This window comes from Cyprinus carpio, chromosome B13, assembly GCF_018340385.1.
Source record: "Cyprinus carpio isolate SPL01 chromosome B13, ASM1834038v1, whole genome shotgun sequence".
Lineage (NCBI taxonomy): Eukaryota > Metazoa > Chordata > Actinopteri > Cypriniformes > Cyprinidae > Cyprinus > Cyprinus carpio.
Window position 1 is genome coordinate 12,542,771 of NC_056609.1, and position 22,849 is coordinate 12,565,619.

Consider the following 22,849-nt stretch of genomic DNA (forward strand, 5'->3'; position numbering starts at 1 on the left):
GCTGCTATGTGTGCAAAGGGTGGGTACCGTCTCCAGGGAGAGATGAAGGGAGCCTGATGTAAGTTGAAAGATATGTGGGTATTGTATCTGCAAGAGGGTGAGCGCATTGTTTTTAGACCCACTCTGGAGCCGAGCACAGGTTGTATAAACGGCCCGAGGATGGGCTGGGACACGTGTGCAGATCCTTGGGGTGTGTTAGAGTAGAGTCCCGGTGGATCGAATGGAAGTATTTTGGAAGGTGGGCTGGGCAGGGACCCAAAATAAAGGCCAGGAAAAGGATGTGTGTGGTAGGCTTCAATTTGACACACAAAACAGTGCTCGATTACATATTACAGATACACATACTAAGTTATAAAAAGCTTCTGTTGTTGCAGGCCCCTGAGATTAGTGTTTAAGCTGGGCTTGGCATCCTAAAAGATGTTATCACCATGTGACAAATCCACTGCTGAGTTGATAACCTTACACACACAAACACACTTCTTTTTCAGTCTGTTTTTGTCAGAAGATGTTGTTTGCCTGCATTGTTTGACTAAGCAGACTTCTACGATTGACTGATAATAAAAATAGCTCATCAACAGAAGTAGCTTATAAATATTTTAATGTGTTATTTTGTCATAAATACAACATATATATCAGAAAAAAGCATCAGTCACAGGAGAAAACACGAGTTACAGTAGTTTTGTGCAAACAACACTCAATTTAAGATTTTTTCACAAACTTTTGTTTAACCCCTTTAAACAAAAAAAAAAAAAAAAAAAAAGTTACTTGGCACTTTTCAAGTAGACCAATCTGAAATCTTGTTCAGTTAAGAAGATATCAAAGATATCATGAACTCCGAGCACTGTATATTCAGAAACTGAAGTAAAGACTAGGGAATCTATATGAATCCCACATTTTCCCTCTGGGTCAAGAAGGTCCAATGTTTCCCCAAAATGCCAATATAAGACCTTATGGGTGCATGTTTAGCTTTGTGCAAATAACTTTTAGCTAATAATATCTATTTTTAGCTATTTCAATTTTCAGGCTTGTCCCCAGCCAGCCAGCAGCAATTGGAAATCATTTAGCCCTTTAGCTTGTCCTAATTTTCCTGTTGCCCCCAAAGCACAGCACGTTCATCCACAACACAATACACTGAATGTAGGCCGCTTGTGATGGACGTTTGAAATAAAACTTGAATGCTGGTGTTGCCAACTCTACTACATACCTGAGAACACAAGACATGTGCTGTCTGAATATTCAGCCTCTGGCTGGTTATTAAAACAATGATCAGATTTAGGGGCTAGACAAGATAAAAAGTTTTGGTCGGAATCAAGCCTTTAGTGACCAGTGAAAGTCAGAATATTTATCTATAATAATAACAGTTTGCCACCAAAGGCAATGTTAAGACTAAAAAAAGTGCTTTTCTTTAAAAGTTTGACCTTTTGGAAAACCCAGGCCAGTTTGTGTTCAGCAAAACAAAACTAAAACGACATAAATCTATCCCTCCTATCTGAATAGCATTGCAGCCGCAAATTGAAAATTATTCTTGACATGTTCATGTCATAAACCTTTCCACCAAACTCTGTTTTATTCCTCTAACCTCAGCTCCACGAGCACAGCTGTGCGGGCCAGAGGGGGTTCACATAATACCAGGAACTGCCTCTGGAGGGCCTCACTAGAGTCCTCTGTGATGAGAAGCAAAGATTCATAGTTCTCATCTCTGACAAAAAGCCCAAATTTCTTGAGTTTTACACGGTGGCCCTCCAGTGCCTTTCTGTTACTCGGCAGACCCTTACTGGCCCTTTACACTTACATAGACAAACAACTCTTCATATCCTTTCACCAACACTGGTGCTTGGCTCTGCCCAGGGATGCCCCTGCTCTCTGCCAAGACTCTGCAACGGCAGCCAAATATCTCTCACGGGAGAGAATCTGCTTCGCCTGAGGAATACTATCATCTGGCTCCAATTTAATTGATTTCACAGCATTAGAAAAATAGAATTTGCAAAGATAAATCACCTTTTTTCCAATATGAAAAATAGATTGAACTCTTGCGATTTCTTTCTTGGTTGTTCCAGTTTGGTGAAAGGCATTTCAGTTAGCTTAAATAGAACTTGGTAAGACATCTTAACACACGCGGATATGTGCTAAAAATGGCCACTACTTTGAACTACACATTTTATAAAGTGTTACGTAGCCCTGTACCCATTAAGGACAGCTGCTTTGTAGAACCCGACTAATAGAGACACCACCAGCTAAATGAGCAGTGTGTGAGGGGTGGGGGGGCACATCGGTGATTTTGTTTCAGCACTCGTGAAGTGACTGCTTACCTCTGAGGCTTTTTTTTTTTTTTTATTTGTTAGTGGTTGGTTTGTTTGTTTGTTTGTTGTATATATCAGCAACGTCCTTTCAGAGTTTATTCACAACAGGGCGGCCTTGAGTAAAACTGCACTTGCATACTGACAAGGTACAGATGTGTCAAGAGACATAAAGGCAAAGTTACCATATTAGAAATCTCTAAAGGAACACTAAAAAGGCCCATAGCAACATTAGCACTATGTAGCTCATAAATCTCCACAGTAAAGAGTGAATATGGCTTGGTGAAATAACTGCTAACCATGTAGTGTATTAACACCAGTACAGTATATTGCAGCACAGAGGAGACCAGCAGTGTCCGGGTTTCTTTGGAAGTGCATCCCTTTAGTAGCGCTGTAATTATTTGAAAACATTACTTTTAAGGCTTGTCTTACAGACAAAAGTTCAAATGTGTGTGTATATACACACAAGACACTGCTGCTCTCCTGCTGTGTGTGATTAGTCTAAGTAAACATGCATAGAATGACACACACCCCAAGATGGAGTTAAAATACGACCGTAATACCGAAAGGTACAGATCTAATACAGTACAGGGGTGGTATAAGCATACTAATTACGCTTCTGCCATGCTTTTGTACCAGCACACGCTCGGCAAGCATGGGTTTAACACACCAAACCGATCCCTGGTGCTACAAATGAACCCAACACCAACAAGTCAATCTGATTAAGAACGCATAAAAACTTATAATAATAAACCCTCCATCGTACCCTGATTCCCTCACCCTCCCGAAATGGGGTTTCTTGAAGCACCGGCGTGTCAGTTAATGACTTTGGAATGGCTGAAAAGAACTGCAGCACATGAGAGATCCTCAGCCCTGATCCACACAGCGGGGGTCGATAGATTGACAGAGGCTGACTGAGTGCAGCTGCAGTGCACCTGCCTTTCCAGATGCACACGGCTGGAAATGAGCCTTCTGTTTGATCACTTTCAGCCTCACTGACAAACTTCATTATGATTCAGCTCAATATGTCTGCTAGGCACTGGAATTACAGTAGAACAACCTTCACTGCAGGGAGCTTCAGCACTACAGTATGTACACTGCGGAGAGAGTAATGATCTGGGCATCCCTTGTAGCCTATATATAAGCCTCGAATTTCTGTTTACCTTCTATTTTATAATACAACGAAAATATTGTTCTTTACAGGAATGTTTTGACACATCTGAGGCTTTAGCAGTGCTGTTTTACACAACAGCGTTTTAGCTTTCTCAGGGCACTGGTACTATTTACAGTCATGGTATGTTGGGCAAAGGATCTCTCATTAGGCTGTGATATTTCTTCCTGGCTGTGAGCTAAATCCTCCCCATCTCTCAACAGCAAATCCCTCACTCTAACATGTGAAATGGACGGTTTTGAGCAGGTAATTGAATAGTGGACGTTGGTGATTGTAAAGTGACCCTCCCCTCCCCTCCCCTTCCCCGGAAAGAGAATTTGTCAGATGAGAGGATTAGGGGTCGAAGAGGTCAACGTGTGGCTGCAGGTCCACCTCTCTGTTAAAGTGTTCAATCTCCTTATTGGCCTCCTGCACGTATTCATCAATGAACTGATCCATCACTGAACACACACATGTAAGGAATCAACAACAAGTGGATCACACAAACACATCGGTTTTGACAAGCACACAGTAATATTCATTAATGTAAATATTCAATATTATTTTTAATGCTGTTGATTACAACTGACAATAACTTTAAATGATGCCTCAGTGTGTATAAATGCATTTACAGTGATACACTTTTAATGAAAGCTTAGCCGTGCAAATGTGCTGCTTTTCAATGCTCCTGATCAAACATTAAGCCTACTTATCAGATGAATAAAAGTAAACATCACCTTATTGTTCATTTATACACACATTGGGACAAGTTGAAATTACTGTCTGTGGTAATCAACAGCATGCTACTGTTGCAGTATGCAGACATTAGGTTAAAAGTACACTACTGTTCAAAAGTCTGTGGTTGGTAAGTTTTACATGCTTTTAATGGAAGTCTCTTATGCTCATTAAGGTTGCATTTATTTGATCAAAAATACAGTAAAAAAAATTTGTTCCTGAATTTTCAGCATCACTACCCCAGTCTTCAGTGTCACAAGGTCTTTCAGAAATCATTCTAATATGCTGATTTGAACAGTATTAATTTGAACTAGAAATATTTAGTAACATTATCTTTAATGTCACTTTTGATCTATTCTAATGCATCCTTGCTAGGGTTGGTTATCACTTGAATTTTGTCAATTCCAATTCTGATTCCAATTCTGCTTATCGATCCCTGATTCTTATCGGTTCCCAGTTTCAACTCCAATGTAGTTAAAAAAGTCATTTAAAAACATTTAGAAATCAAACATATTTATTCTGGGTCTCTTGTAGCTAAACATTTAATTGCTGACAAATACCATGAACAAAAATCAGCCAGCTACATAAAAGCTGGAGTTGATTAAGAGAGCTGTTTGTGTGCAAAATAGAACTGCATGATTCTGGATAAATTTTTTTAATAAAGGTTGTATTTCTCTCACAGTTATGAAAAAAAAAAATTAGACAATTAAACAAAATCTCAAGGAATTTATGAATGAAATGATTCAAAGACTCACTCAAGATTTACTCGTTTCAAAACTGGATGAATCAGTGTTTTTGAATGAATCTCTTGAATGAATGATTCAAAGACTTTTTAACAGCCCCTTTTCACCACCTAAAAATACATATGCGCACACAGGAATTGATAGGTGGAATTGAAATTGAAATTTTACAACAAGTATCCGATTCTGGAATTGGAATTGATTTGATTCACAACCCTAATCCTTGCTGTCAAAAAAGTATTAATTTACAAAAAAAAAAATCTTCCTGACCTCAAACGTTTGAACGGTAGTGTAAACTTCACATTTGGTTAAACTACAATTAAACTACAACAGTTAAACTACAATTTAAAGATACGAGGATGGAAGTTTTGCTTTTCTCCAAAGAAACTGACAAAGTGATGACCATTGTAGAAGTAACCAGGAGGGAGAGGATCAAGGTGTCTTTTCACCTAAAGACACATAAAATGAAAATATTTAGATTAACTATTTGCTTTTGTGCTAAATTAATTAAAATATGTGTGAGTGCAAGTGTTTCGGTACTCACATGAATGTATCTGATCTCCTGTGGGGTGAGCGTCCTCTTATTCTTCTTGATTTTTTTTGCAACTTTCTGTGAAACACAAAAACACTGACATGTTTAAGCCCTAATCCTCAAATGTTTATGATTTCATTCAAATTTCCTTCTCTTATATGCAGGAATCTGCGCCCACAGGAGTCTGCAGAATTGCAAGCAGTTGATATAATTTTGTTTATTAAGTATTTTGGGTTATATGATCAGCTACCAATATGTTGTTGCTCTCAGCACACATTTCACTATGCTTAAATCAATGTTTATTCCTTCCACAAAATTAGGGAAGAAAATATGGAAGAAGTCTGTGGATTCCACCTGCTCCCACCTATGAGAATTTACCTGTTTGGCACAATGCCGAAGCCAGTCTTTCAGCCCCTCCTGGGTGAGCCCCACTCCGTGAAACATTAGATAACAGTTGTTTGTTGTCCGTGGGCCATAGTGAGTCCCCTGATCAGGGGCAATGGTCACATTCCCACTGATAGAGTTACAGTTTACCACCATCTGTCTGTCATTGTCTACAGTGAAAACAGACACCGCATGCAGTCAGATACACACACACATTTCACTGAGTCCAACATGCTGCACACTAATTTATCAAACATATCATCAGACGGAGCTATGTCTAGCATGGCGTGCCAACAGCCATCCATCCATCAATCACTCCTCTGCAGTGTGGACTACGACTCTGCACTCTACAAGCAAGCAAGGAGTCAAACTTGAAAACAACTGATCACAATGCACTGAATGTTACAAAAAAAATCAACTTACAGGATCTGAAAACAAATCACACACCAAACCGAACGTAGGCACCAAAAATCAAAAGATTTCCATAACAAAACACAGATGATTCATGGTGATAACTAGGCATCACAGATGGTGTCTGGACCGCATGGGTCCTAAATGAACTACACTATCTAGCGTGCTGTTACTTAGGCAGTATTAAATCACTCAGTTCTCTCCATTCTGTCAATCTGCCCACTCTCTCCATGCAACTCCACCACAGATTCAAAGGAACAGAGGACGGTCAAAAACCCTCCAAAAAATATGACCACAGGAGGAAACGATGTGCAGGCCACATCACTTTGAGGAACCAGAGGTGAGAGTCCTACCGTGTGGCGTCACCCCACAGGCCCCCTGCCTACTACTTCTCATAGAAAAATCATACATTAACTACACAGACAAAACCAGAGCAATAAACATCCTAGAAATCAAACAATACACATTTATAGCCAATCATAATTGATTTGTGAATATGTCACACTGTATAAAGCCATAAAAGAAAATCATATTAAGACTAAGGTTATGGAGACCGACTGCCCTACCAGAGAACAGCACTTTCCCACTGATGTGATAGATATTTCCTGTGAAAGAGCTGGGTTTGAGAGAGGATTTCAGAGCTGAAAAAAGAAAGAGACAGAGAGACTTGTGAGTTGTGTTGACTTTGATCACTTACTTTAGACAGTTCCATTTTTAGCACATGATCGTACAGCATCCTTACATATACTGTCTGCAATCACTTTATAATTAAACACTCTTGAATATTTATTATTGATGATTAGGCCTCTCACAATTATTGCATAATCACCTGATCACAATTATTTGATCAGATTGCTTTGATGTAAAAAGACCTCAATCATTTTGCATGTTAAATTACAATCATATAGTGGCATCAAAATAAAGTCATTTTAAGTAAATATACCATTAAATGCACATGCTGTGCCTCTTTTTAAAGCATTTGTGCATTATGCAAAATTCAGATCATCTTAGGAGGTGGTGTTCTCATCTCAATTCAACTGACCCTATTTACTTTTTTAATCTTTAATTAAAACATATTTTAACAGAACCATAAAGGCCTTGTTCTTTTGTGCAACATAAAGGTTTGAGGGTTTTATCAAGACAACCTTACAATGCCACTAAAAAACATTTTTATTACTCTTCACGTCATTCTACTCTGTGCCAGTGTTATTTTAGTGTTATTTACATATTACTATAGTATTTAATACAACTGTGAATTAGCTTTTATTTCCAATTAAGCACTTTCGTTTTAGTAATTAGTTTTAGTTGTAGTAATTTAATTTAGTTTTAGTAATTTAGCAGTTAAACATATTTCAGTTAGTTGCTAATGCAACATTTATGATTTTTATTTTATTTAGTAAAATAAATCTTTATATTATTTAAAATATTTTACAAAAATATTTTGAAGCTTTTTGTTTGTTTTTTTGCTAATTTTTTTTTTTTTCCTAAGAAAATTAATTTAAAAAATTGTCATTATTGTGACAGTCTTATGGATTATAATAAATTCACACAAACAGATGCTTACCTTTGCAGCGCTGCAGAAATAATGCTTTTTCCAATGGACGACTGAACTCAATGCAATGCTGAGACATAGACAGTGATCCACTTCCAGAAACAAACCTGCCTTCCCACCTGAAATACACAGTATAGTTCAATATAGTTAAACATGCACCTGTGTATACGCACACATGTAGGGAACGGAAACATTACCAGCCAGGATACAGCAGGTATCGTGCATTGATCATATGAGACTGTGAGAAACTGCTGTCATTCAGAATAAGCCGTATATCTTCAGTCCTACAATACAAAAAAAAAATCACTAAGTAATATTAAAATTAAGTGAGTGGGTATGTCAGAGAAAATATCACGGTACATACCTTCTGACCACCCATTTCTCTGCTGAGATAAATGCAGTGCTGGGATTGGCTGCACGGATCAGCTGCTGCATGTATTTGAGAAGTGGATGCTTCTGCTCGGTAGTCAAACCCGTGAAGATAACATTGCTGACAACGCCTGAAAGAGAAACTCATCTAAGAAATCATTTTATCCAAAGCCACTTACAGTGAGTGCACTTATTACAGGGGCAGTTCCCCTAGAGCACTGAGGTTAAATGAGGCTGCTTTAATTAAGGGCGCACTGGTGATGTCTCACTGTCTTCATATACTCAGTACACTTTGATTGATATTGTTCATATCAGATGGAAATGATCAGGGACGTTGTAAAAATAATGCTGGTTTCTAGCCATGGGATTCTTCAGAGGGATATGCAGATACAGAAAGTTGCTGAACACCAATTAAGCACTGTTCATATGCAAATTTGTTTAGTTTCTGAAAAAAAATTTATTTAAAAAAATACACTTTATCGAAGCAAGGGAAATTCAAACTCAAACTCAAAATTATGGTAGGTTTCATAGTACAAAGAACTTTCAATCTCCAAAGATCCAGGAAAATTTGATTTCACACGATACGACCCCACAACAGCGACAGATCTGATCATCTATTCTGTAACATCCACGCACTACCACCATATTGAGAGAAACTCACCCTGACTGCACTGCTCCAGGAGTTTGGGGAAGAGAAGTCTGTAAAGAGCAGTTTCAGAGAGCTTCAGTGACGACATCAAACAAGGGAAATTACAGTGTGTTAACAGGCTCTTTAGACACTTACATTATAATTACATAATGACATATAATTCTTATTACAGAATTTACAATCTGAATTACAAGTGTTCGTCTGGAGAAGTAGGTGTGATAAATGTCATGTGGAAAAACTCTTGCCTGTGTTTGATGAAGGATGTGAGTGGGTTGACACATGCTGAGACGGCACCCACTGTCACTTGGCTGTGAACTTGTGGGTCTGGATGAGCCGTGATTGCCTGGATTACATTCATTACATCGGTGTACCTACAACACATACAGTAAGCACAAAAACTTAATTTAACTGATTCTTGTATATGATGGCTATGTCTCAAAACAGTCAAGTACAGTCAGCTTTATTTTATACAATAAAGACTGATTGTTTCCAAGCAGCTTCAAAGCAACAACAGAATGATGCAAACTTTTTTTAAATATGAGACCAATTTAAATTCTCTTGTAAAGCAGCTCTCACATGACAATAGTGTCAATATTCAGCTCAGTCAGATTAATGTTGATTCAGTTCAAAAACTGAAATTCAGTTTCAGTGCAATTCTGAAAAGCTATAAGCAGCTCTAAAGAAGGCAACATATTGTTATTCGTCCATTTTTAAGTCAAGACCATTCAATGTTTAATAAGTGTTAGTACTGTAAAATTCATCAGTAGTGAGCAGCTGAAATAAACATGATCCTCAAGTTTTGAGACTCAGTGTTCATGTCTGTCTTACCCTGGTATAAGCAGCACAACTCTGGTTGAATTCAGATCCGTCTCCCTCTGTTTGGCCAGAAGGCTGCTCAGGAACCGCTGAAGGTGTGACGCACTGAATTCCTCAGAGCCCTCCAGAGCAGGGCAAAACACCTCCCAACTGTCAATCAAATAGTCCTCAGTTTAGGAGTGTAAGGATAAAAAGACAGTAATGAGCGCACTAGCATTCAAGATGCTTTCCACTGAACTTAGAAAGTCAGAATTTCCAACCTTCTATTTAGAACACATATTCCGAATTACAATTTGTTTTTAATGTTCTTCCAATAGCAGTACAGAAAAAATCATTATGGTCAGAAGTCAGAAATCTGTCACATCCAATATTAAATGTAACGTCACAACGTCACAGCTGTAATGAGCATAGATAAAGTACATGGCATTTCGATTATTCTCTCACCTGGCGCTATTTTGATTCACTTCCATCAAGAAATCACACAGATTCTCTTTATGACTGCCTGGCAAGCCTGCAATGATAGTGAGGACCACCTACGCACACAAACACATTTATCTATTATTATTCATATGCTCTGTTTCCTCCAGCATGACTTGTCAGATAGATTATGTATGATTGTGTTGCATTTATACTCATGTATTTCACCTTTTTCTTGGATTCAGGTTTGATGTTTTCAGGTACTGTGTCTGAAAACACAGTAGACAAGTGGTCGCTACAAACAGATTCTTCACCCACGCTACTGCTGATGGCAAAATGCTGAAGGAACCTGAGCAGAAAATTTGACAGACACCAATATACATGCGCAAAGCAACAAAGTCAGTACAACCAATAAAACGATCAGAATATATGCTGTACAGTTTGTCGTTAATCTGTTGGTTTTTCAGCATGATAGCACCATTTTCAATAATGGGCTCAGAATTTTGACAGATAGCTCAGAATTTTTACCTTACTGACAGATAGAAACTAAGCAACTGGCAAAATGTCTTGTCAATTGCTTGTCATAGTCATAGCTGGTTAGGTCAAAAATTCTGATTAACAAGACAGACAGATTTATCGCCTGACATTCTGCCACATCATCCCTAGTTAGGACATGGTGGAGGTGTGTATGTATGTGTTACCTGTCCTGCTCTGGCAGCTGTGGATAAGCAGTTTTCAGAACAGCTCTGTGACTGTTTGCCGCTGGTGTATATATCTCATGAAGCTTTAACAGCCTGAAGTACCTGAGAGGAAACGCGTCATGGGATACATTTATGTGCTACATCATGATACCTCAGGGCACAAGCACAATGAGATCTTAACAAATCAAGCTGAATGCTGTTGGCTGAGCTAATGCAGAATGAAGTGTTAACTCACATGCTCTTGTGCTCAGGGCTCAGCTGATCGTTGAGGACATGATGCACTCTCAACCCAGAGTCTGACTTGCGCCAAGCTGGCAGGACCTGCAAATCATATCATAACTCATTTACAACCAAACACTAAACAGAATACAACAACTCTGCAGGACGACAGAAACCTAAATGTTCCACCTGCATATGTATGTGTGTGTGTGTGTGTGTGTGTGTGAGCACCTGTGAATAGAAGCTTTTGTAGCTCTTGGTTCTGGGAAGCAGAGCGATAGCCAGAGATAAATCAGCACTGTGTAAAGGGAAAGGAAGGTGTGGAAGCAGAGAGGTCTGATACTTGATGAACAGCATTGAAACATCAGACAGAGAGGCCTGTGAAAACAAAATTACATACAAAGCTAAATTGATGATATATACAGTACCGTTTAAAAGTTTTGGGTTAAAATATATTTATTTTGAAAACATCTTCTCTTAGTCTCTTACACTCCACAAGGCATGTATCTCATCAAAAATATAGTAAAATTGTGATGTTTTTTTTGTCTTTTAATTAACTGTTTTCTGTTTTTTTTTTTTTTTTTTTTTTAATGTTATGGATCCATGTGATGCAAAGCTAAATTTTCAGCAGCCAATAATTACAACTCCAGTCTTGAGTGATGCATGATCCTTCAGAATTCATTCTAAAATGCTGATTTGGTACTCAAGAAACATTTTTTATTATTCATCAATGTTCATAAGTTGTTCTGTTTAATGACAGCATTTATTTGAAACAAAATGTACTGTAAATTTTTGATCATTTTAATACATCCCTATTGAATAAAAGTATTAATGCTCACCCCATCATAGAGCTTAATGGTGTTGATGTGACTCATAGAGAGTGTAATGGAGCCGTGATGAGGATGCACAAACAGGATACCCTCAGAGAAAAACACCAGTTTCCCTACAGGACAATAAACACATTAATGCCTTTGCACAAAGACTACTTGAAACCATGACCTTCCAGTAGAGATGAAATCTGACCTTCCTCAGGTGTAGACAGCAGGCTGTTGGAGAACATGTAGGCAGAGTCTCTCACTGTAAGAGGAATGCCCAAACACGTACCATCCTCTTCCTGTTTCCACACACACAGGTTTTAAGCATATATATAACAGTTAATACAGCATGAGGGAGGAGGTTCAATGGTTTGTACAAACTACTGCATTGTAAAACTTCACCTTCAACAGATGCTGAGCCTGTTCAGACATTCGCACATCAGCCTCATCTACCTATAACACAGAAAACAATGAATCAATGAACTCAGTGTTCAATCAAAATTATCAATCATAATAGTACTGATAAAATATTATTCTGCCAGAATTGTTCATGTTTTAACAAGAAATGCACATTTTAGCACAACTGTGCAGAAAGACAATGAGTGCACTATACCAGCCAGCAGACATAGCGAGGAACTGAGGAGGTGAGCACAGTGAAACAGCTGTCAGAGGAAAGAGCGCCATCTGCAGGAGAAGAGGTGTCTTACAATCTCACATGTACGATGTAGTATTATTTAGTACTTAACCTCCAACTGAATACTCTCACAAAACAGATTTTTACCTCTCTGCTGAATGTAAACGCTGGACTCTAGAAAGGACTCTGAGAAAACTACTGATCCCAGGTTTCCTCCACAATGGAGATCTGGGATATCGTGCACCATCATGGACGCCTGCAGAGAAGTCAGCCATTTAATACAAGTTGCAGTAAAATGAAAAGCTGCAGCCGACATGGAAAAGTTTTATACTCACAGTTTTTACCATAAAGCGACTGTCCTCATCACTGAGGGGAATGATTCTGTGTAAAGGAACATTGTTTTAAGTTATAAAAATACAGAATGTGGAAAATGTACAATGCAGTATAATGTGTGAAGGGCAATAGCTGTGTCTGTGCATAGAAACTCACGTTCCCTCATTGTTGACAGCCTGTATGCTAAACACAGCTTTGGATCTGAATTAAAAAGACAAAGCAGATTCTCAATTCACAAAGCAAGCACAAAATGTGTCCTATAGTGAGACCTAAATATAACTTCACTTTTAATAACCACTGTTTAATAGCCAAGGCCCAAAAGGAATCTGCAAGCTCAGAACCCCAAAGAAATTTACAGAGATTTCCACAGATTTGGAACATCTGTCAGTTCTATACATTCTGTACCCCATGTGTGTTTGTTTAATAAATATTTAAGCATAATTTGATCATACTATACTTCACCTTCCTATGACTTTGTTTAAATTCACCCCTAAATCGGCTAAGAAAAGGTCATAAAAAAAATATGCAGATTTCTTCTGGGCCCTTTCTGTGTGAATTGCATACCTGAGAGCTCCCCTGTACTGAATCAACCCAAAGTTGTCCAAGGCCAGCTGAAACGTTTGCTCGGCTACATCCTTTGCCTTGAAAAAAAAATGCATCATTTTCTATATTGATAACCTGAGCAAAATTCTTTCTAAGCCCATAATGATAGGATCATAAAAATACTGTGATACCGTATAAAGGCTCCTTATATATATTATATACATATAAATGTATAAAGAATTTCTCTGTGCCCATATTGTTATAGTTCTGGTACCTTTGTTCACCAAATTTTCAGGCAAAATTAAATCAATTTAATAGGAATCCACATGATTTAGAATTATCTGGGAGCAGGGTTCCCAGACCTCGGTTAACTTCAAATTCAAGGACCTTTTAAGACTTTCCAGGTCCAATACCCTCAAATTCAAGGACTTGACGTGGGGACACATTTCAAGTGAGAGCGAGGTTACATCGTGTTATCTTGTACATACATTGTTACAGTTTTCATGTCTCAAGCACAACTATGCAAAAAAAATTGGCCATGACAGAGATCCGATATTCTATTTGTTGTATTTCTATTTTGCATAAAACTGAAGAATATTCGGTACATCCTATACTGTATTCTAAAATGATATTAACTTTTGCATGGATTTTATTGTAAAGAGCTTAGGCTCATGTAACCAGAAGTTTTAAGATATATGAATATGCTTTTAAGTTTTTCTTGCCTCATGGGTTTACATTATCTTAACAAGCAAAGCAATTCAACATTAATTTCATGGTGTGTCTGTGAAACGTTGAGGTACCATCGTAGTAGTTTTGTGTGCGCATGAACGTCATGTAGGGTGACCATATTTTAGTTTTCCAAAAAGAGGATGTGGTTGGTTGATGGTTAAAGTAGTGCCCAAAGTAGTGCAATGACTATATCCCAAATATCAAAACTGAAAATTTATTTTCCATACCTAAAATACATATTTTACATTTACTGTTATGCATATTGATCATAAACACAGCTAAAAAGCTTCCTACCAGTGTCTCTCCTTCACAAAACTTAACATCTAGCACAGATTTATCATAGGCAGAATGCAAAATGTTTCAATACAAGCATTTCAGTCAAATGTAATTTAAGCCACAATTGAAACCTTTAACCCACAGGGGAAAATCAACCCATTAACAGTTTAAAAGTAGCCATAGGAAAAAAAATGCAGACTTGGCAACCCTGCATTCAACGCGAGCTGCAGGAGTCAGATTTGACTGATCACGGGTTGAGGAGAGAACAATGGCTGATAGACCATGCTGGAGGATCTGCTGCTCAACAGATCCTGAGCTTATTGACAAATATCTGATTTTACTTTACACAGAGCGTGCATGATCGCGTAAACAGAAGTTAAAGTGAACAGCGAGCACACATTCAAAAGAGATTTAAATACTCTGCGTATTGATAGATGCTCCCTGATGCGCGGAAATTATGCAATATTAGAAAGTTTGTTGGAGGAGGCGGGACTGGACACAAAAATCACGGGAGCGGGCAATAATGGTCAGAAATTCAGTGGGAGCGGGAAAACAGTCCCTTGCAGCGCTCTAATACAAAAACGCACACAATCATTGGCGACTGTAGAAAGTAAAAGCCGAATCCTCGACATTTTGGGCGATTCAAAAATCCTGGCTGGAGGCATTTTTTTAGGTCCAAAAAGAGAACATGTCCGGGAAAAAGAGGAAATATGGTCACTCTAACGTCATGGCTATGTACAACACAAAGTACATCACGTGGGAAACACTTAACATAACGCGTAAATGCACCTAACTAATGTAAATCAAGCAAGCTAGTATGCATAGGCCATGAAGTGTTGGCGAAATAACACATAAGCGGGCACGAGGGAATAATATGGAATTTATTCCAGAAAACTTCTTGCACAAAATAAATTTAAGTACTTTCAAAGACCTGTGTCAATGTATGTTTATTTTAAAAAACTTTCCAGTGCCTGGAATTTTTTTTTTCCCAGATTCAGATTTTTTCCACTTTCAAGGATTTCAAGGACGCGTGAGAACCCTGTGGGAGGGTTTCCACACAGACAAATTCATGTTGACCAACAGAAAGCTGCTTGGTTTTACAGTGATTTCTGTGTGAACTGCACTTAATGTTTATTACATGTGACAATGGCCCCTTTTTGTCCATAAAACTTTGCTAATGGGAAAACACTTTTTGTGATTTTAAAACATTATACTTATAGTTATCGGAAAGCTTTTTATGAATTGAAACTTTTTACCCACATTTACATCCTAAGTTGCCTTTTTATTTTATTTGTAAATAAGTTTTACTTCTAATGTAAACCCTACATTAATGTTCATCCCAGTTTTACTAAACAGGGCCCCTTTGGTGTTATACGTACCTTACTAGCACTTGAGTTGATGGAGAAACATTTGATTCCTGCTAGTACAGACTGAACCACAGCTGAGTAGATATGTGAAAGCAGCCTGCAACATAACAGGTCTACCTTTAATACCAATCCAGTCATCAAAACACAGTACAGAGAGCAGTTGGAGTACTTACTGGAGATCTGTGCACTTCTGCTGGGTGTTGTCATTTCCTGTCGGATTAAAAAAAAAAAAGTAAACTTATGACAGAAAAAATTAAAAATGATTTTATTAAAACATTTATTAGAGATACACTTACCCAAGTAAGGGACATGTGTGCTTCCAAAGAAATAGGTTCGAGCACAGGCTAGTGGCCCTTTAGGAGCCACACATTGCATCAGCTGTGAGAGGCATAACAAATGCACAAATTAAATTGTTTTATGCAGAAAAATACATAAAGGAAGTAGATGATTTCATTTAAGTTGAGGTCTCAGTCATCATGCCGCTGTGTGGCGCTCTCACCATGTGCTTGGCAACACCCCCACCAGGGCCAGTGTTGCGAACCTGGTGGCCTTCAGAAGGGAAGGTGAAACAGTAGTTCTCCAGATCTTCCTTAGTAGAGTGGCTCCCAAACAACACAATTGGCTGCCTGCTTTTACTGGCATACAAACAGTGTAAAATGCATTACATGCAAGAGAAATAATTCCTGCAGAATGTCTTTCTCAGAAATAAGAGCTACTGTATCATTTGTAAATACCTCTTGTCTGTGATATTGCTGGAAATAAGGCCATGCGAATAATATGTTCTGAAAGGCTGAAAGACACAGAAAATGAGATTAAGCATCACACAAGGAATCATATCCAACATGTTATTTTCAGTGACTGGTAAAGCCAACATGAAACCACAATAATAAAGAAAAAAAATATGCAGGAGGTGACTTGATTAATTTGAAATGGATTTTATCCATCAGGACCATTTAAGTGGCTGTTCCATACAAGAAAAGAGTAAAATTGAGGTTGCAGTCAATTGTGGTAAACTACAATTGTGGAGAATTTCCCAGCTCATGCAACCTAGATGTCATCTGAAAGGTAATAAACCATCTTTGATTTTATTTGCACTTTAAATTTTGGTAGTGATAATATTACAAACAGCACCTCTGCAACTTGGGCCTCTGACAGTTCCTGCATGGAAAGTGCACTCTCGATTTCCATACTGGAGAACAGACAGCTCCACTGTCTTTCGAAAAGCTGAAGATCCTGTGAGAGAGTATCACATCCACTGTTGTATAAGAAAGAAATGTGTGCATGGGCGTTTGACTAACAATCTATGCAAGTGATTTACCTCATTAAGAAGGGAGTCCAAAGAAGCTGGGTCCAATCTGCTGTAGACTTGCCAAAGTCTCTGACTTACATCTGTGAGCTATAAGATGCAAGAAACAATTTGGTGAAGAACACAATAAAAACAGGTATGTTAGTTTATTTGCATTTACACTATTATCATGTTTATATAACATGATTATTACAAAATGTGAATATAACCCATAAGTCATGTATATGTAAAGGTCATGGAGTATAAATACGAAACCTTATATTTCATGGTGAAAAACACTCCAGCCCCAATTCCTTCCAAGGCAAATGCCTGAATGATAGGCCATTTCTCCAACATGAACATGTCAAACTTCTGAACATGGCCTATGGACAATATGAATCAACTGTAAACATTATAGTTAAAAGTACAACACTTTTGCAATGCCTTCATCAGTGTATCTCATGCTTACCATGTGAACTGTAGGGAATTCCAATACAACGGCAGTCTTGAACCATGGACACAAAACTTGAGATTTTAAATTCCTCCGCAACCTCTTCATCCTCATACTGAGAGACAGAAAATGAGAAGAAAACAACAAAAATAGTAATCAGATGAATATGAGTGATTTTTACTTGTTTTTTTACATTTAGATTCTCTCTGCCATCATCTAATGCTCACATAAAGTTAATATGTAAGAAAACTAAAAAATATTTTATCATAATATTCATATTTTATTACATTATTAGACATAAATACAACATTTGTTTCTATATATATATATATATATATATATATATATGTATATATAACAGTATCAAATTTTAATATCTGCCATCACATGAAAATAATTATCAGTCTATTGTATCAGCTTGAATTTTAATATTGGTGCATCCCAAGTAGAGATGTGGATATCACGAAAGCAGTGCTGTAGATCATTACTTCTGTCTCGGTCAGACAATGAAGCTGCAGATTCCTCCAGTGAGATACATAGGGAAGCAGGTACCCATAATTCACTGGGTTGCAGTACAGATGCACACACTCCGCCTTAATAAGGATGATCACATCTAGGAATAAGCAAACATACAATATGCTCAATCCAGCCAATAATAACTGATTGCAATGAAAGAGCTTTTTAACACTATTAATGAATATGAATGCCTATATTATTGTTGTACCATCCAGCACTTCCTCTGGAAAGTCCTCTGGGATCTGCTCCATGTCAAAATGGTTGTGTTTATACATGCCGCAGAAAAGATAGCTGGCCAGCTCGCTGCAGCCTTCATTGTAGCGGCTGTCAATACCTGAAAAATCAAACACAGCATATTACTTACAGGTGGCTCACTGGAGCAAGTCATCTCCGCCTATCTCTTTGGAGTAAAGATCATATGAGTGAAAGAGCACAGGTGATATTGATTAATTAACTCACCCAGGGAGCAAAGGATGCCATCTGGAGCTGTATTAACATCATCCCTTAGCAGAGCCTGGACCTGCCGTAAGCGGGAGCAGCTGCAAGAATGGCATTGCATTACATTCACTGAACATGGTTCAGAAACAATACAATCCTGCATTACATGAAATAGGAAGGAAGGACTCCTTATAAGACTTGCGCAGAGAAAGTTCACAAAAATGAAAATTCTGGCAATATTTATTCACCATCACATCTGTCCAACTCTCTATGCAGCCCTTTTACATACAAGAACAATTAATAGTGATCAGGGGCTGTCAAGCACCACCACGAAAGTAGTTTATATGACTCATTCACTATATTCCAAGTGTTCTGGAGTCATGTGGTATATTTGGGTAAGAATTAGATTCAAATTTAAGTCATTATTAACTAATAATCTTCTACACCAGAGTACTGAACTTTCATTTGCAATCATGCACAGATTAATAAAGGCCAAATGCCACAGGTTCTTGTTTGTACTGTAACTAGTGATGATGGGTGCTTTTGAAGCACTGATTCATGAAGATTCAAAACATTATTTACAAATCTTTTGTTTTCAAATCAGTGGCTCAAAGCATGTATCAAACTCCCCAAGTCACAAGAATACACAAATTGAGGCTTTTTTATATGTAATACTGTTTTGAACCTTGGTTTCAAAGTGTTTTAAAATTCTGATAGTTGGCACTAGGGGTGTAACGGTACATGTATTCATCCAAAACCTTCATGGTACAGACATCATGCAGTCAGACGACGAATACAGTCAGTCATAGGCGATCAATCCAAATCCAATGCAACGCTAACCGTCACAACAGGAAAGAGCAGAAGAGACGATCTACGTAACAACCCAGAACAAGAACGTGAGTTCAGGTGGCATGCTGGCTATAAATCGGAACCGGTTTTTAGTTTTATTTTGGCCGATCTCCATTCCAGAATTGCACACAAAATGCATTGCAATCATTTCCCAATATCTAATTTGTGTGTAATTTTTATGAGGTCTGTAAAGAGGAGAAAATACTGTATCAGGCAGCTCAAGCTCACTGTTTGCGATGCTCAAAATATAGGAAGACAAATATGTGTGGGTTTATATGAATGTATTTCTGAGAGGAGCTGACCGTCTTCAGAAATGTATCAATGGCATTTTCTTTTTCTTTTCCTTTTATATAATTATTTTTTATTTTTGTGTTTGTGTTTGTATGCGCATGTTTTTTTTTTTGCGGTGGTAAAGCTGCTGTACCATAAGCGCCACCTGCTGTCAGAGAATAAATCTGCATTTTCATTCAGTCCGTCTGAACCATGACCCCAAAACCGAGGTATGTACCGAACTGTGATTTCTGTGTACCGTTACACCCCTAGTTGGCACTGATATAAAAGAGTGTTTAATAGTTTTAAATTATTTTGGGTTTATGTAGGTTCCATTTTAATTTAATAAATGTTAATACTTATGCATGTATAATACAAAAAGGAGGATGATAGTTATTTGTTTTTAATTGCCCTAGATTGCCAAGGCCTGCCTAAGGGGACACAAACAAGCACAAGAACACAATAAATGAATACAGATCATACAGCACCTTTATATGATATTTAATATTTGTAGAGTATATTTCATATTTAGTTTATACTTTCATAAAAACATTTGCAATTGGTTTGTGAAAGGTGTCACTTGGTGGTTACTAGAAACTGTTGTTTGGAAAAATCTGAGAGGATTCTTCAAAATATTTCATTTTCTGTTCCACAGACGAACCAAAAGTGTAGGAGTGTGGATTGACAAAGTAAATAATGACATTATTTTCATATTTGGGTGAATTATTCATTTTATATTATCAAATAATGTGCAAAGAGTCAACAAGCATATTTTCTTGAAAAGATGCCACAGAAAGGATTATTATTATTATTATTTTATCTGAGAATGTTTGTGAGAAACATGACGGCCCTCCCTCCATCCATCATATTCATCATTGGCCATGATCTCATATAATGGCAACGCTTATGTAGACTACAACTATACAATGTCAAGATCAAGATGTTTATTACTGTAACGTACTATTTATTTTCATATACGTATATTTAATAATACGTGTAACTGAAATGGGTCTAATTACAAACAAACATTATTTTGCATGAAATGAGATATGTCTCGACAATTAATTCAAATATCACCGGTCATACTGAATTTACCACTGAATTACCGAATAAAGAAACGATTGACGTTTTACATTCAAGACATAGCAAAATCTATATCTTTAGGTTCATATTTAACTAAACCCAAGGCGAACGGATGTTTACAGTCTTGCCGTGCTCTCACCATCTTGGAAACGGAAGAAGAGTCTCAGGGGATCAGAAATCAAGCGAGAATAATGGGTTCACGCTGAGGGGTGGGCGGGGGCGCTCGACAATTAGCTCAACGACAATTATCTGCTAGCTAATTACATTTTTATTGAATAACTGGTAATGTTAGCATCTTATTACACGAAAATCTCTTTGTTTGACACGACGTCTTCAGATGGCGGCGGCTCGCGCGCGCGGACGGTTGGCCCGCGAGCCTCAGCAACGGTCATTTCTGTTTGAAATAAAAACATCTTGCCTATAATACAACCGAAACCAAAATAAACGACGGAAAATAATAATTACCTTACGGCAGCGGTCATTAAAGGAGATTTGTTTTTCCTTATAGCAGCCATGGTCGTTGTTTGGTATTTAGAAGGCGTTTGGAGATCTGTCAGTATTTCTAATGCTGTTAGTCTCCATAGTAAGCTAATGATTCACTGTAGGAGAGAACAACAGACTGGAGCGCATAGGAACCGCGCGTACCATCTTCTCAAGGGTGGGGGAGTCGGTATTTTCAGCGTTGCACAGCGTTAGAGGACAGACAGTGTGCCACCCCCTGATGGAAATATCAATATCGTTTGTTACAGTTATTTATCAGTTTGGCATAAGAAATATTTATGAACACATTTATTGCAAAATCAAAACAAAAGAATGATACGTTTGCCTCCCCCTCCGCTGCTGAGGACGAAGGAAGAAATATGACCAGTGTCTCGTGCAATCCTCGAGCAATATTCTCGGTTCAATAATATTTTATGAGAATTAAAAAAAAAAAAAAAAGGTTTTACACTTTTACACAGCAATAAGGTTTCAAGTAAAGATTGGTTTCAGTTCTTAACACTGATTTGCATTTATAATATGTTTAATTTTTGTATGTTATTATTTTTAATTGTGTTTATTGGTTTAAGTTCTTAATAATGATTTTCATAACTTTCGATTTTTTTTTTTTACTTTTTCATTTTACTTATTTAGTTTTTTGGTTTGTGTATCTATCCTAATTTTATAGATCATTTAATACTGTGTTTGCTGTTGATCAGCCACTATGTTTCAAAAACTAAATTGATCAACTGGGTTTGTTGCTATAGTTCTCTCATCATAAACAAAGTGCAGATGTGTGTAGCCTACGATATAAGTAAGATATTCATTTAAATCTAGACAAAAGTTAATATTCTTTGGTAATGCAAATATTCTTTGCTCTCTTTATGTACAATAAAGTGTTATAATTAGTAACTTACAATGTTTTTATTAAATTTACGTTAAATACAAAGTCAGTCAAGGGGTTTTATGCATAGGCTAGTTAATAGATTACACTAATATTACCCGGAGGCGACTTTTCCCATCTAGGGCCCATTAATAGATAAACTAAACATGATCCTATAAAGGTTGCAAAATGTACTTTCTTATAATTAGTAAGAAGCCGTGATATTGTATGATATAGGTTAAAACCCATAATTTGGGGTAAAATTTAGAAATAAAAAAGAAACGGAAATGTTTAACCGATCGGGGGGCGGCCCCTTTATTTCGCCCAGGGCACCGATGTGTTTATAATCCCTTCCATCTCCTCGTAGCACTAAGGGGTGTGAAATAGGTTTAATTAAAGCACATGAAACTTGTTTAGGAAATACTGCTATAAATACTGCTTATGTCAGTATCTTGTAGTGTTTCTTTTTTATAGGCTAATATGCAGTCTATTGTATTTTCTATAGGCTATTTGTTATAGTTTTTTTTTTGTTTCAATTTTTGTGTTGTTTGATTTTTAGTGTGTTGTATTTGTAGTTGTTTGTTTTTATGTTAGCTTTTGTTGGATGTTATTTTTTTTGTGTTTATTGCCATGTTTATTTTTCTTTCCTTTTTTTCTCTCTAATCTGTCCTGTGAGAAAGTTGTAAGAAATGTCTTGATCCTTTAATGTTTTCGTTTTTATGGTTTGTTTGTGTTTGTCTGGGGGTTGGAGATGAAGAACGGCAGGAAGTGTTTTTGAAATTATGGATCGTTTGTGGGGCTGGGAGAGTAGGTCGGACTGAGACCAGCAAAAAAAAAAAATAGGAATAAACAGGAACCTGCGGTAGATGGCTCTTTGGGTTCTGCCCCCTGATAACAGCGGTAGATGGCTTTGTGTGCGATAACATGA

General features: G+C 37.5%; 1 protein-coding gene across 1 annotated transcript; it reads right to left on the reverse strand.

The window, feature by feature from the left end:
- Positions 1-581: 581 nt before the first annotated feature.
- On the reverse strand, positions 582-21,185 carry LOC109071493 (dynein axonemal assembly factor 9-like). The gene is made up of 37 exons (XM_042736615.1): positions 21,027-21,185; positions 18,381-18,460; positions 18,130-18,255; positions 17,894-18,018; positions 17,424-17,520; positions 17,231-17,337; positions 16,988-17,065; positions 16,801-16,902; positions 16,404-16,459; positions 16,169-16,304; positions 15,966-16,047; positions 15,843-15,879; positions 15,682-15,766; positions 13,319-13,395; positions 12,911-12,955; positions 12,757-12,802; positions 12,569-12,677; positions 12,401-12,471; positions 12,190-12,240; positions 11,996-12,086; positions 11,812-11,915; positions 11,204-11,350; positions 10,989-11,074; positions 10,754-10,855; positions 10,281-10,401; positions 10,080-10,168; positions 9,648-9,785; positions 9,065-9,190; positions 8,832-8,869; positions 8,166-8,301; positions 7,999-8,085; positions 7,814-7,920; positions 6,816-6,890; positions 5,833-6,008; positions 5,467-5,532; positions 5,278-5,371; positions 582-3,908 (listed from the first exon to the last, which is right to left on the reverse strand). Exons 1-37 carry the CDS (start codon positions 21,074-21,076, stop codon positions 3,802-3,804), a joined length of 3,450 nt encoding a protein of 1,149 aa, XP_042592549.1. The 5' UTR covers positions 21,077-21,185; the 3' UTR covers positions 582-3,801.
- Between the last annotated feature and the right edge of the window lie 1,664 nt (positions 21,186-22,849).